Raw genomic sequence first — 14,490 nt, forward strand, 5'->3', positions numbered from 1 at the left:
CCCTAACCCTCCATATCATAAAGCACTTTCCATGTGTATGCATTCATGACAATAACCTGTCTAGGCCTTGAGCACAAGGAACAGGCTGGAGAGGAGATATGCCAGCTGAGCTGACCAGTGTGGTACTGGGCAAGCTAGCCACGCAAAGACACACAAAAGCAAAAATTCTGTCATGTCCTCCCACTGGAAATGTAACTGACATCACATGCACCAGATTATTTCAGACTTCACAAGCTGGATAAACTTCATAAAGCAAATTGGGAGGGGTAAAAGGCAATTAATTCAGCACCTCCAATGAAAACAACAGCTTACCAGTTTTGCACACCCCAAAAGAAACTCACCTGGTCTCTTGTTTCAGCCTCCTGAATCTGAATTCCTTGTAATTGTTTTTCATAATTGGAACACATATCACAGCGTCTACCAAGCTTATTTCCAGCATTGTGTATCTGAGGGACACCAAAATTATCTCTTATCAGAGAGAACAAAATAGGTCCACAAAACATACACAAGGAATACTTGTAGTCTTACCTATGCTACTCAAAGTAGAAAATGGAGTAAACAATTTATTCAGGGACTTATGGCAAGAAGTTATAATACAGAGTTGAATTCTAAAAAATCCTAAGTCCCATACAAGTATGATAGGAAAACAAGGGACATAACTTTATCACCAAGAGGCTCAAGACCCCAAACTACCACATTTGGGGGAAACACAAGGAAAGTAAAAGGTACTATACCGTGGTACACACAATTTAAATCGATACTAGCCAACAAGAGGAGACGGGAGCTCGGAGTGCCAATTAACCATTTCACCAGCTCCAAGCACAAAGCAGGTATGAAACAATTAAGTAGCACCTTTTCACATGTTCTGCATAAGCCCAAGGAGAATAGTTTCTTTCAACCTTAATAAGCTGTTCCACCTGCTAACCAAGTTTCTTTAAAGAAAAGTAGCCCTGAGTAAAAGAAACCACTGGAAGTTGTACAACGTGAATCCCAATCCAGGTTTTGCCTCTAAGTCAAAGGGGAAATTTGAGCAACTCACTTGACCTTTCTGAGCCAGTTTCCTTACCTCTAAAGTTGGAGAAAATCATACCCTGATTGTCTCATTATTATCAAGAAGGTCAAAGAGAAGAGGTATGTGAAAGGGCTTGTAATCTGTAAAGCACTATGCAACCACATATTTAAGCTTTTATCTCCTAGTCTTACTTTTTAGTTTGCAAATACTATTAGCAGGAAAATTAACCTCATTAAAGGTTGCCTTCTCTTCTCTCCCACATTTTCCAACCCCACCTTAAACTCTCAGCATCAACTAGTGTATAAGCATCTGTACTTCAGACCTCAAAGAAAGATGAAAGTATGAATCCTAGAATACACTGAGATTATGCAAAACTGCAAAGCAAAACAAATTCAGGCTACACAAATTTAGCTATGCTATTCAGGCAGATCACTCCAACTGAAGATGTGTGACATCAGGTGATGTTTATACTCAACACAATCAGCTAGTAAGTTCCCTTCTCTGTCATAATCACCTGGAACAGCGAAAGCAGAAAATGTAAGGGTCAGACAACACGGATTAACACCCATTTTCTGGCAACAAGTGTGAGCACTGGCTCCAGGGGCTATCTCTTGAATGAACAATAAATTCAGAGCTACCCAGGATCCCTCAGAGCAAGCAAGAGGCAAAGCCAGGAGGAGAGCTCACCTCTTTCTGCAAGAGATTCCATTCTGTCTCACTGACTAGGCGGTAGCCACTGGGGGACACATAAGCACTTTCCATGCCCTGTGTGACACTCGACAGGAGGGATGCTGTCTCCTCTTGCTCCGGTGTCATCGCCTTGATTGCTCTCTCCTGATCTTTGGTTAACATAAACCCACTTGGCATTTGCAGTGACCCGAGGGAGGCAGTATCAAAGTTCTCAGTCACCGAATCTGCTCCTACCAACGGTCCGAAATCTGATTCGTCCAGGTTCCCAGCAGATTTTGCTTTGCAGTTATAGCCTAAAGCTTTGGATTGCAGCGAGCCTGAAGTTCCCAGGCTATCTGTAGACTGTGCTCTCCTGAGTCCATCTTTAAACACATCATTGTCTGGTTTACTGAAAGGATCCCCGGATGGCAACAGTAAGTCTGCATCCAGAGAATGGACTGAACCATGGGTGCTATCTAAATGTTCCTGAAATGGGAAAATATATTGCCAAGTTAGACAATTCCTGTTATTTTCAAAGAGAAAAACTATCACATTTTATAAAGTGTTTTGCCACATGTTACACATGACAGTCTTTCGTATGCTGCCTCTGTATATTCACTGAGCAAATATTTACTGACTGTCTTCTATATGCTGGGCCCTAAACCAAGCACTCAGGATACAACTGTGAGCAATCTCTGACCCCAAGATGCTTAGTTTCATGAAAAAAATAAACAAGTGAACCAAGTAAACAGGCTATTAGAATACCATACTTGATAAAATGATGACAGGTTTCAGCTATGTACTGAATGCCCTGGAAGCTCAAGGAGAGGAATTCAGTCCAGACACAGGAAATCAGGAAGGTCTCCTGAAATTTGGTGTTGGGTATATTGAACAAGGGGTCCTGCTGTATATCCAAGTGGAGATGTCCACCCAGCAGAGGGACAAAGAAATCTTTAGATAGGAGATTTGGGAGTAACCACACCATACAGTAATAATTATGACAGCAAATCAGAACACCTTGGATGAGTCTGCAGAATGAGAAGAAAACCAAGGGCAAGGCCCTGAGAAACATCACTTTTGTCCATTTGGGAGACGGACAGAGGAAGGAGTAGCCAGAATAGAAAGGAAATGAGGAGAATGTTGTATGCTGGAAACCAAGTTTCAAGCAAGATGTAATCAGCACATTAAATAAGGCGTCCATCAAGTGAAAGAAGCCAGACACAAACAGTCACACACTGAATGATTCCATCCATGTGAAATATCCAGAATAGGCAAATCCAGAGACCAAAAACAAATTAGTGGCTGCCAGAGGCTAAAAAGAAAATAAAGTAGGGAGTGACTCCTTAATGATATATGGGGGTCTCTTCTGGGGGCAATGAAAATGTTCTGAAACAAGACAGGTGATGGCTGCACTACACTATGACCATACTGAAGGTCACGGAATTGCACATTTTAAATGGTTTATTTTTATGTGAATTTTATTTCAATGTTTTTAATGTGGTGCAGCACACTCCCAAAGTCAAAAAGCACAGCAGTACCATTCTAGCACAGTTAGTAGGAAAATTAGAAAACAAGGAAAACGTAGCAAGTTTTTCTAAAATTTTAACTTATTCAATTTAAATAACTGGCTTTTAAGATAATATTCTTTCTACTTTTTGCTGTTAATGTCTTTACTTTTATGAACTATAAAAGACTAAAATATAGATTTCTTTTAATGTTTTAAAAATATCCTTATTTGGCATAATACAAAGTTGACAACTTTTATGTTAATTCCTCCAGTTCTCAATTTTTTTTTAATGTTTTCTAATATGTGAAATTCAGATGGCCAAGGAACACAAATATAGCATATACTGAGCAAGCTATGGCAAAGGTCCCAGATAAGCAGCCTCACAGAAACTGGGGTGAGAATGCATTCTGCCAGCTTATAAAAGACCCAACATCTAACACTATCATACACAACGCTATTGTTACTCTGAAGAGGGAAAGGAATGGGGCAAAAAGCTGTGAGGGCCTTTTAAGAAGCACAGACCAGGGTGCTCAGAGCAGTATTTCAGTTCAGTTCAGTTGCTCAGTCATGTCCAACTCTTTGCGACCCCATGAATCACAGCACGCCAGGCCACCCTGTCCATCACCAACTCCCAGAGTTCACTCAAACTCATGTCCATCGAGTCCGTGATGCCATCCAGCCATCTCATCCTCTGTCATCCCCTTCTCCTCCTGCCCCCAATTCCTCCCAGCATCAGAGTCTTTTCCAATGAGTCAACTCTTCACATCAGGTGGCCAAAGTACTGGAGTTTCAGCTTTAGCATCATCCCTTCCAAAGAACACCCAGGGCTGATCTCCTTTAGAATGGACCAGTTGGATCTCCTTGCAGTTCAAGGGACTCTCAAGAGTCTTCTCCAATACCACAGTTCAAAAGCATCAATTCTTCAGTGCTCAGCTTTCTTCACAGTCCAACTCTCACATCCATACACGACTACTGGATAAACCATAGCCTTGACTAGACGGAACTTTGTTGGCAAAGTAATGTCTCTGCTTTTCAATATGCTATCTAGATTGGTCATAACTTTCCTTCCAAGGAGTAAGTGTCTTTTAATTTCATGGCTGCAGTCACCATCTGCAGTGATTTTGGAGCCCCAAAAGATAAAGTCTGACACTGTTTCCACTGTTTCCCCATCTATTTCCCATGAAGTGATGGGACTAGATGCCATGATCTTCTTCGAATGTTGAGCTTTAAGCCAACTTTTTCACTCTCCACTTTCACTTTCATCAAGAGGCTTTTTAGCTCCTCTTCACTTTCTGCCATAAGGGTGGTGTCATCTGCATATCTGAGGTTATTGATATTTCTCCCGGCAATCTTGATTCCAGCCTGTGCTTCTTCCAGCCCAGCGTTTCTCATGATGTACTCTGCATAGTAGTTAAATAAGCAGGGTGACAATATACAGCCGTGACGTACTCCTTTTCCTATTTGGAACCAGTCTGTTGTTCCACGTCCAGTTCTAATTGCTGCTTCCTGACCTGCATATAGGTTTCTCAAGAGGCAGGTCAGGTGATCTGGTATTTCCATCTCTTTCAGAATTTTCCACAGTTTATTGTGATCCACACAGTCAAAGGCTTTGGCATAGTCAATTAAGCAGAAATAGATGTTTTTCTGGAACTCTCTTGCTTTTTCCATGATCCAGCAGATGTTGGCAATTTGATCTCTGGTTCCTCTGCCTTTTCTAAAACCAACTTACTTATAAGGAATATGGACTTGTAGGGAAGTATAAACTGTTACAGTGTTTCTGAAAGATGATTCAACAATATGTTTGTTTATGCTCTTAAACCCAGCAGGTCTTTTCCCAAGAACTTACATTAAGGAAGTAATCAGATTAAACCCATGATTTTTATATAACAAAGAATTATATATAATAACATTACAACATTACTCATATTAATGAAATATTTTTTACTAGCGAAAAATGAAACAACGTATGTTTATTTTCTATATTTTATGATGTTTTTGACCTTTGAAGGCCTTGCTGGCTGAGAAGTGACTGCCTCTTCCAATTTAGCTAACTCCCAGAAATAATGAACAACTTGCTTATCACTATGTCTTTCACATCCAAATCAACCAATCCCAAGTCAACACCCCCAACCAACTCCTTTATCTAACTCTTATCCACCAAGCCAGTATTTCCCCTGCCCTAGAGCAACCCAGGGCCAGGTACCAGAAAACTGAAGACAGATTCTCTGCCCCAAAGCCCACTGGAGTTACAACAACTAGCCAGTCCTATGTGATCTACCCTGCCCTGCTTTTCCCTCGAAAATCCCAGTAATAGCTGTGGTCCACGCTGTCCCCCTGCTACTGCTCTTGCTTCATGACCAGCTCTGATGGGGCTTCCACCATGTGGCTCTGCATGGTGTGCCATGACGCTCGTGTCTAGGCAGCTGTAAGGTTAAAACTTTTATTCAGTGGCATTTATCTCTCTACGTCGTCACTCAGTTACCTTTATAAATTAAAACCTGGGCACAAACCAATCTGTAGGAGATTAAGGAATTACAGTATACTTACATGCAGAAATACTGTTAGTAATTAAATAACATTTTCAAGGAAAACACTGACTGATGTACCAAAACCTTTATAAATAGATGTAAGTGGGAAATGTACATAAAACATTATGTAGTTACAATCTGTATTATGTTTAAAAAGAACAAATAGAAACACATATATGTTACCTTTGGAAATGGAAAAAGAGAGAAAGGAGAGGTACATACCAAAATGTTAGCGGTGGTATCTCTGAGTAGTAGAATTATCAGTTATTTTTATTTGGTGTGACTTTCTCTACTTTCCAAATTGTCCATAATAAGTATATATTACTTTTGTAGTGATAAAAGCACATTCTAAGCATTAGATCAAAGAAGATATGGGTCCTATGCATTCTAAGTGTCTTTAGCAATACATGATTATCTAATTAAGTCTCCAGAGCAGTACATATTAACTTTAAATCAACAGGCTAAGGTAAACTGTCACTGACTCTCAATACAAAACAAGTATACATTCAACATTCAAACTGCAAAACATCAGATCTGAAAGTCTATAAGAGATTTCAGTGTCAGAAAATAATATTATAAACATTTAGTATAAATCTGTTAAGACGGAATTAAAAATTTTTAAGTGCTTCACTCACTGTAAATCACAACAAATTTCCCTTTCCTGTTTTTCTGCTAAAATATTTTTTTAAAGTATGAAACTTTCCCAAACATTCCTGGACACAGGACTGCATGATGCAGAAACCACATAATATTTGGCAGTACCCAAAAACTGAGACATTCTCTTGGAAGTCTAACTATTTAAAAAAGCACAAAGCAAAATCAGGCCAAGGTTCCCAGTGTATGAGCCAACACAGAGAATGTACAAAAACAATTACATCATACTTTTCAGTGTCCACTAGGATTTTTTTAAAGCATTTTTTCAACGTCAAATAATCCATAAACATGGAAATATGAGCCACCAGGAAGTAGACTATACATGGTTCAGCATAAATCTGCAAACTAAACACAAACATGATACCTTTGAAAATGAGACAAGATCCGTATCCAATTTAACTGAAACTGGTTCACCAGGCAGGGAAAGGAGGTGGGGGAACAGGTATGAAACTCTAGACAGTACAGACAATGCACATGAGCAGGGACAGCGAGTAGAAAGCTCTGCTGTGATGAAGCGGAGAGCATGGTAAGTAAGGCTCTTATACGGCAAGCTGGGGACCTTAGTTTTTTACCCTAAAGTCAATTAACAAAAGCATTTCCTTTCCTGAAAGGAAGTATTTAGCTGGAGTTCTGAAGGATGAATAGAAGGATTCCAGAACTCAGAAAGGCAGAGGGAGGTAAACATTCCAGGTGAAGGAACCAACATGTAAGGTGAGAGTACAGCACAAGATAACCAATGTGGTTAAAACAGGGTGCATATTATGAAGAGTCTTGACTATCTGAGTAAGGACCTTGTACTTACTTATGTAAGTAATGTGATTGAGCGGTGGTTCTGAGTAGAGGAGTAGCCTGACTATAGCTGCACTTAAGCAAAACCAATCTGATAGTAATGCTGAGGGTACAGTGGAGTGGGACAGGTTAAAAACAGGAAATGTAATGAGCCGGCACTTGCCACATGTGGGTGAGAGGTGATGAAGCCACAGGAACACCGCCTTACACTTTCCACCTCCAGGTCTCTCTACTGGACCTATTCCCAATACCAGAAATGTCCTACCCTACCCCATCACAGTCTTCCAAACCCACCCACTGTTCTCAGGGCTTAATACCTAATACTTGTTAACACTCAAATACATGCCACAAAGAATTGTTTCAATACTTTAGATAATTTCTTTTCCTTTAAACAAAAGCTCAACATATCAGAAATATTTATTCATATCAGAAAAGATTTTACAGATATTACTTAAATTTTCTTCTAATATTTTAATTTTGGAACCACTAGAAAAAAAATCTGTTTCACAGACGATGAGAGAATCTGCACGTTTCAAACAGAACTACCTATAATACTAACACACACACACACACACACACACACACGCATAATACTGTAAAAGTAATTGAATATAAAAGTTAGTTTATCTAATTTTCACCTATTAGTATACACACTTCCCAAATGAACAATGTAACTGACTGATGTATGAGAAGCTAAAAATGGAAATACTGTGTATATAATGATTTTAATTATAGGGTCACTGTACCTCCTCATTTGATAACTGAGCTGAAGATTCTTCATGAGTTAAAGCACACACTACTGGTATTTTTACTTCCTCCTCAACATCTGTTTTTTTGTGATCCTTTCTCTTACTAAGTCTTTGCTGTTCATCTTCCTCCTGAAAGTTAGGAAGAAAAAATATATATTACTCAGGTAATGTATACTGAATGGTTCTTTAACCACTCAAAACAAATATAGAAGTACACTGTGAAAAGCCAAACAAAAGAAAGCAAATCACCTCCTCTTCTTCAAGTGATCCAAGAAGGAAAATTAACACAGAATGTTCCCTCAGGTTATTATGGAAACAAACAGGAAAAAGTTATGGCATTACACATCCATTTGGAACATGTACAAATTAATATGAAATACAAACGAATTATTGAAGTTGATAACAATAATTCACTAAACAAAGATGAAAAATACCCTCAATGACCCCCACCCAAATACACCAGTGGTGAGGGACAAACACACAATTAGACTACTATTCAAGTATGTGCAAGGTTCTACAGAAGAACAAAATAAAGATTTCACCTAAGGCAGCCAGATAGGGGGGCCCAAAGAGAGTAACACTTCAGCTGGACCTGGAAGAATTGGTAAGATGAGTCTGCCAATTTTGAGACAAGCAAGGGTTCCAGGGGAAAAAGTACATAAAAGAGGCAGAGGCATGGAAGAGCAGGCATACGAGTAGCAAGATACATGGAGAAAGGGATGATGAAGTGCTTAGACTGTAGAACCAGAGACTGTTCAACCCTCAGATATGCCATTAGTCCCTGTCTCATGTGGAAAGTTTTCTTGCGTGTATCTGTTTTGAAAACCACATGAGATAAAGTTTACATATAAAGCCTTGGCACAATGCTGGCACACGGCCTTAAATGACCAGTTCTGGAGTTTAGACTATTCTAATGGGAAGCAGAAAGAGCATGATTAGATCTGTACTTTAGAATCTAAATCCTCAAGCTGACTGTGTCTACATACAAGGTGAATGAGTCAGACAAGAGATAGAAAAGAAATTTAAAAAGAAACTTCTGAAAAACAAAATCTAACCTAAACTATACAAGGTAACTTAAAATATTTGTTACAATACCTAGAAAACTTCTAAATAGCTATCCTAAGAAACTATTTTCCTAAGGACACTATCCTAAGGAAGTATTTGTATTCACAATATATATACAACATAGTATATTAGCTGTAAAACTATTTGAAATGACCAAAAGGAAAGAAACCATCTAGATGCCCACTACAAAGAGAAGGATTAAATCAATTACAGTACACCATGCTACCAGTTAACAAGAATAAGACAGATCTCTGAAAAATATATCCAAGATGACACTTATGAGAAAAATAAGCTACAGAATAAAAACTTATACCATGATTCCAGCTGTATGGGGAACAAACAAACCTAACCATACACTTATAAACACAAAGAAATGGTCTTATATACTACCTTCCAAATGGATTATTCCTGATTAAAAAAGTGGCTATTTCTGGGAAGGGAGGTGTGTGAGATATCAAGGGAGAGTTTAATTTTATCACTTTATTTTCTCACTTTGTATTTAAAACAAAGTACCTTAACATGAGAATGTATTTATGTATTACTCATGTAATTTAAATAATTTTTTAAGATAACTAAACAGGATGCTGGGTATGTAGAACTCTAGACACCTGTCTTTTCACACCACTCAGCCTCTCTACCCTCACCCATTACCTTCTAATAAGACTTTTAGAGCAATGTCAAGAAAGACATGGCCTGCTGCTGCTGCTGCTAAGTCACGTCAGTTGTGTTCGACTCTGTGTGACCCCACAGACCACAGCCCACCAGGCTCCTCCATCCCTGGGATTCTCCAGGCAACAACACTGGAGTGGGTTGCCATTTCCTTCTCCAATGCATGAAAGTGAAAAGAGAAAGTGAAGTTGCTCAGTCGTGTCCGACTCTTCGCGACCCCATGGACCGTAGCCTACCAGTCTCCTCTGTCCATGGGATTTTCCAGGCAAGAATACTGGAGTAGAAGACATGGCCTGGATTAACACAATTAGATCTGTACTTTAGAACCTAAATCCTCAAGTTGAGGCTTTAAACTTCTCAGACTTCTGTCTGAAAAGCAGACAGAACTGTAGAGAAAGATTTTCTCAGAAATATGCACTACTGCACCTGCAGACTGAAGAGGGTCATTTCTAAATCATTCCTTCCCACCCACCCAGACAAGGCCATTTCTAAAGTTGAAAAACAAAATCCCTCAAATACAGCTATAATGTTTTCTGAAATGGAATACATCAACCTTGTTTCAGGCTTAAGTCAATATGTAATACACACGAAATAATATACAATCACGTTGGGGTGGGCTGATTTACTGACAAAGCAAACAAGTCCTACAAAACCACTATTCACCTGATCTTTCTTCTTCAGTTCTTCAACTTGTCGCAGCTGTTCAGAAGTTAGCACAATTTCCATTCGCTGCATGTCCCTCATCAGCAAACGCTGAGACTCCAGGAACTGGTCATTGGCCTTCTGCCACGTGTGTTTCAACTGGTTGTGTTGTTGTCGCTCTTGCTCCAAGAGATGGCAAACTGTTTAGGAATCCCCCAGTCAAAAACACTGAATTTTAATGGTAGGCAATTTCTTTAACATAGGCCTACCAAGCCAGGTCTGGCCAATGTCATCCAGTCTGGGATTTTGTCTCTGACAAGAACCCAGGGCAAACTGCCGTAGATCAAGGCAGCTGTCCCCACACCACCCCTCTAAGTAGAGTCTCTCAGAGTGTGTTCCTAGGAAGAGGAACATGTGAAAAGATTTCTGTGCTCAGTAAGTTTCAGAAACTTTGGGTTAAAAAAAATTTTTTTTTAATGAAAATTTCTTTATTGAAGGACTTCAAACTCAAGGTCTTAAGTATATCTATGTTCTCTTATAAGGTGATACATAATACAATACCTCCCAAATTTATTTACCAAAAAGTCCTTTCCACAATGCCACTCACATAACAAATGTTCTAGGCAATACATTTTGGGAAATATTGCTCTTACAGCCAAATGCACAGTCACCACTTCTAATTTAATACATTCTGAATAAACTTGTTATCCAGGAATCCTTCTTGAGCCCATTTAGTTTGACCTCTCAGGATAAGTCAAAGAATCTTTGTAAATGCTTCTGTTATCAACGTTCATCAGCTCAGCCATCTTCAGAAAAAGGAGTAGATGGTATCACCTATCAGCCCATCCACCCAGTCATCCAAGCCAGAAATCTGAAAGATGACTCACACTTCTGACTTCTCACATTCAACTGTGACAGAGGCCTATAATAAGCCTACCTCCTGTTCAATATGACAGACATCTTCTGCCTTCTGCCTTAGACTTAGGACACAGACGACTAAAACAGGGGTCCCTCCATTACTCTTCCTGCCACTTGTCTGGACCTCTCTATCCCACCCTCCACACTGCTGCAAAACTTAACTCCCTAGAAGGTAAAATTTAAAACCCTTCGGAAAAGCCAGATACAGAAGACACAAAATTGCTGCTTAATTTTTAACTATCTTCTTTTCATGTAAATACTGTTTTTTGGTATGACTGTTTCAGTAGAAATTACTCTATCCCTTTACTCCTTTTAGTGAAACTTCTCAGACACTTTCCCAGGCATATTAGGAAGGTTTGGTAGTCTTGCACTATTGCTGGAAGGGGTTGGGACATATAGGGTAAACAGAAATTCCTATTTCTTTTGGACACTCTTTCAGAGTTTGAGTGTCTTTTTGACTGCAGCAGCACTTTTGAAAAGCATTTTCTGAAAGCCAAAGACTCAAATTTTGGATTAATTTAATAACAGTTTATAAAATAATTCTGTAAGTTTATTTAATTTCAGTATCCCTACTATTTTGGGATAAAAAACCCAATTTCCATGAATTTTTTTATGAAAGAACTATATTTTCCATGCCCACAGTCCTAAATTTTCACATTAAAACATGTTACTAGTATAAGCTGCAACAAGTATAAGATTTTAAGAATTCCATTTACATTTAGATAAAAATTTAGATCTTTATTTTCACTAACCTCTAACTGAAATTTAGCATTTCCTTCAATTATAAAATATAGGCAACAAACCACAGTAAGTGTAATAATACCCACAAATTGGTCACCAACAAAAGTCACAGATACTTCTGTATCTTAGTACAGTTGTTGCAGATATCTCATTATTTATGTTCATCACACTTCAAAGTTACAGTAGTTATTGGACCTGGTACTGGACCTCGTTATTTAATGTACTGATAAAATAGTACATTTATTACTATAGCATAAGTTTGCAGTTATTTATATTTTCCTGTTTTATAACGTAATTAATTTCTTTTATAATTCTATATATTTTATGTATTAAAAACATTACTCTGAGAGGGCTTCACAAGACTGCCAAAGGAGTCTGTGACACAACAAGTTTAAGAATCTCAGGTATATAAGATTCATTAGAAGAATTAAAGACAAATGTATATTTTAATGGGAAAGGACAAGCCTATTTCTCCTATCCTGAAAAATCAGAGTCAATTTCTGCATCACTCTGCTACGAGGTTAGCAAAATAAAAATTATCTCTTATAAACAGGGGTGTTAGTTAAGAACACCAGAATACACCACCTGCCCTTTTGGTCCCATTTTCACTTTAGCTAATTTGTCTCCATCAAAATCGGTCTGGGGCAAAGCAGTTTAAGTAGAAATTTCCTATTCCCTGTCTGCCCAGAGCTTAGGACCTGTGAGTTCTTACTGGGGTCCTGGAGAAACAAGAAGCCACCAAAAATCCAAATACCTTTTCAAACCAACTACAAAGCTTAAACTGAATCACTAACATGTTGGACAGGCATTTTGGAATTTGTTATTGTTATTAATCAATACCAAATTTTACTTACACAGTTCTCTTAGAGGCTGAGATTAAAAATATATAAAGTGTGTATTATATATATATGTATACATATTTACCTTCATGCAATTCTTTCCGAAGTTTCTCAGCATCTTCCTGTAAAACGGATTTCTGAGTATTCAAAACAGCTACATACATCTCTAGATCAGTCCTACAAGATTTCTCAGCTTCCAGATAATGATTCAGCTCTTTCACCTGAAAAAGATGCAATTCTATTAAACTAAAACTTCCAACAGTTTCTACCTGAGGCATAATGTTCTGGAGGTGTCTTGAAAGAAAATTACATTTATATTTACATATATTTAAATGTACCACCAAGTTTACAAAACAAACACATACTTACTATAGAAAACTAGGAAAATATATTTTCCCAGCTCAGTCGTGTCTGACTGTTTGCGACCCCATGGACTATACAGTCCATGGAGTTCTCCAGGCCAGAACACTGGAGTGGGTAGCTATTCCCTTCTCCAGGGGATCTTCCCAACCCAGGGATCGAACCCAGGTATATCCCACATTGCAAGGAGGATTCTTTACCAGTTGAGCCACCAGGGAAGCCCAAGAATATTGGAGTGGGTAGCCTATCCTTTCTCCAACAGATCTTCCTGACCCAGGAATCAAACCAGGGTCTCCTGCATTGCATGAGGATTCTTCACCAACTGAGCTACCAGGGAAGCCCAGGAATATAACATAATTGACAATAATTAATAGTAAGCATTATCCATAATCATCACCAAAGTCAATATGCAATTGAGATTACACATAACATCTTTGTACCTAGCTTTTAAAAAGGTGGTTCCAATCTCTGCTCCCTGGGCAATACACACATGTGCTCATTTTATCACATACTCAGTGAACCCAAGTTACTGTGGTTTTGTTTTTTATTTTTGTTGTTTTTAATCAGTATATTTCCTAAATGTAAAAATGGTGTCATACTCTTGTATATTTGCTTTTCTTTAATTTCTGGTGAGGTAATTCCAGATGCCTTAAATTTACAAAAAGGAGACATTTTCATAGGCATAAATTCATGAAAAGAAAAACGGGGAAGTCATGATGGAAAAAACAAACTCATACCATAATAAACAGACACCTGAAGGCAAGTGCAGAGTACTTTTAAAAATCACATCTTTTTTTAAGTGTCTTATTTCTATTAAATAATTAACTATAATATTCAAGTATTAACAATACAGTCTAATATCTGGAACAATATCAATAACCAAAATAAATTGTAATTTTGCCCCATGTAAGAATCACTTGCTCTTCCCTTCCTTACAAATTGTCCATCCTAAATTTTGGATATGTAACTTTCACCTTTTTCAAATGGTTATGACTCATTTCACTTTCAAGGTCATATTTATGCCTTTTATCTTCCCATTTCTCCAACTTGAAATAGCTGGCTGATCTGTTTTCAGTAATCTTCACTCCTAGACCTAGCCACGGACTAAAAATGATTATTCAGTAATCTTCACTCCTAGTCACGGACTAAAATGATTATTTAAGGTGCCATCTGATGCTTTGCTGAAGGCTGTCAGCCAATCAGAAACGCACTAACCAAGCATGACAAAGAGCTGATTTCTCATCAGGCACTTTCCCTATCACCTGGAGAGGTGGTAATTCAGTTGAGGGTAAAGGAAATTCAGTATGTCCAACATGTTACTGCTTTTCCATTTTTAAAAAAATCAGTT

General features: G+C 38.3%; 1 protein-coding gene across 5 annotated transcripts in view; it reads right to left on the minus strand.

The window, feature by feature from the left end:
• The window catches only part of RABEP1 (rabaptin, RAB GTPase binding effector protein 1), a 93,840-nt gene that overhangs the window by 23,884 nt on the left and 55,466 nt on the right, over positions 1 to 14,490 (minus strand). For 4 of the 5 annotated variants that reach the window (XM_069603198.1, XM_069603194.1, XM_069603195.1 and 1 more), the window contains 5 exons: positions 12,868 to 13,003; positions 10,306 to 10,484; positions 7,906 to 8,037; positions 1,700 to 2,167; positions 342 to 446 (listed from right to left, as the gene is read on the minus strand). In XM_069603198.1, coding sequence (XP_069459299.1) covers positions 342 to 446; positions 1,700 to 2,167; positions 7,906 to 8,037; positions 10,306 to 10,484; positions 12,868 to 13,003 — 1,020 coding nt within the window. The remainder of the gene's footprint in view (positions 1 to 341; positions 447 to 1,699; positions 2,168 to 7,905; positions 8,038 to 10,305; positions 10,485 to 12,867; positions 13,004 to 14,490) is intronic. The other variant, XM_069603199.1, reaches the window with a different exon arrangement.

The sequence above is a fragment of the Ovis canadensis genome, chromosome 11 (assembly GCF_042477335.2).
Source record: "Ovis canadensis isolate MfBH-ARS-UI-01 breed Bighorn chromosome 11, ARS-UI_OviCan_v2, whole genome shotgun sequence".
Lineage (NCBI taxonomy): Eukaryota > Metazoa > Chordata > Mammalia > Artiodactyla > Bovidae > Ovis > Ovis canadensis.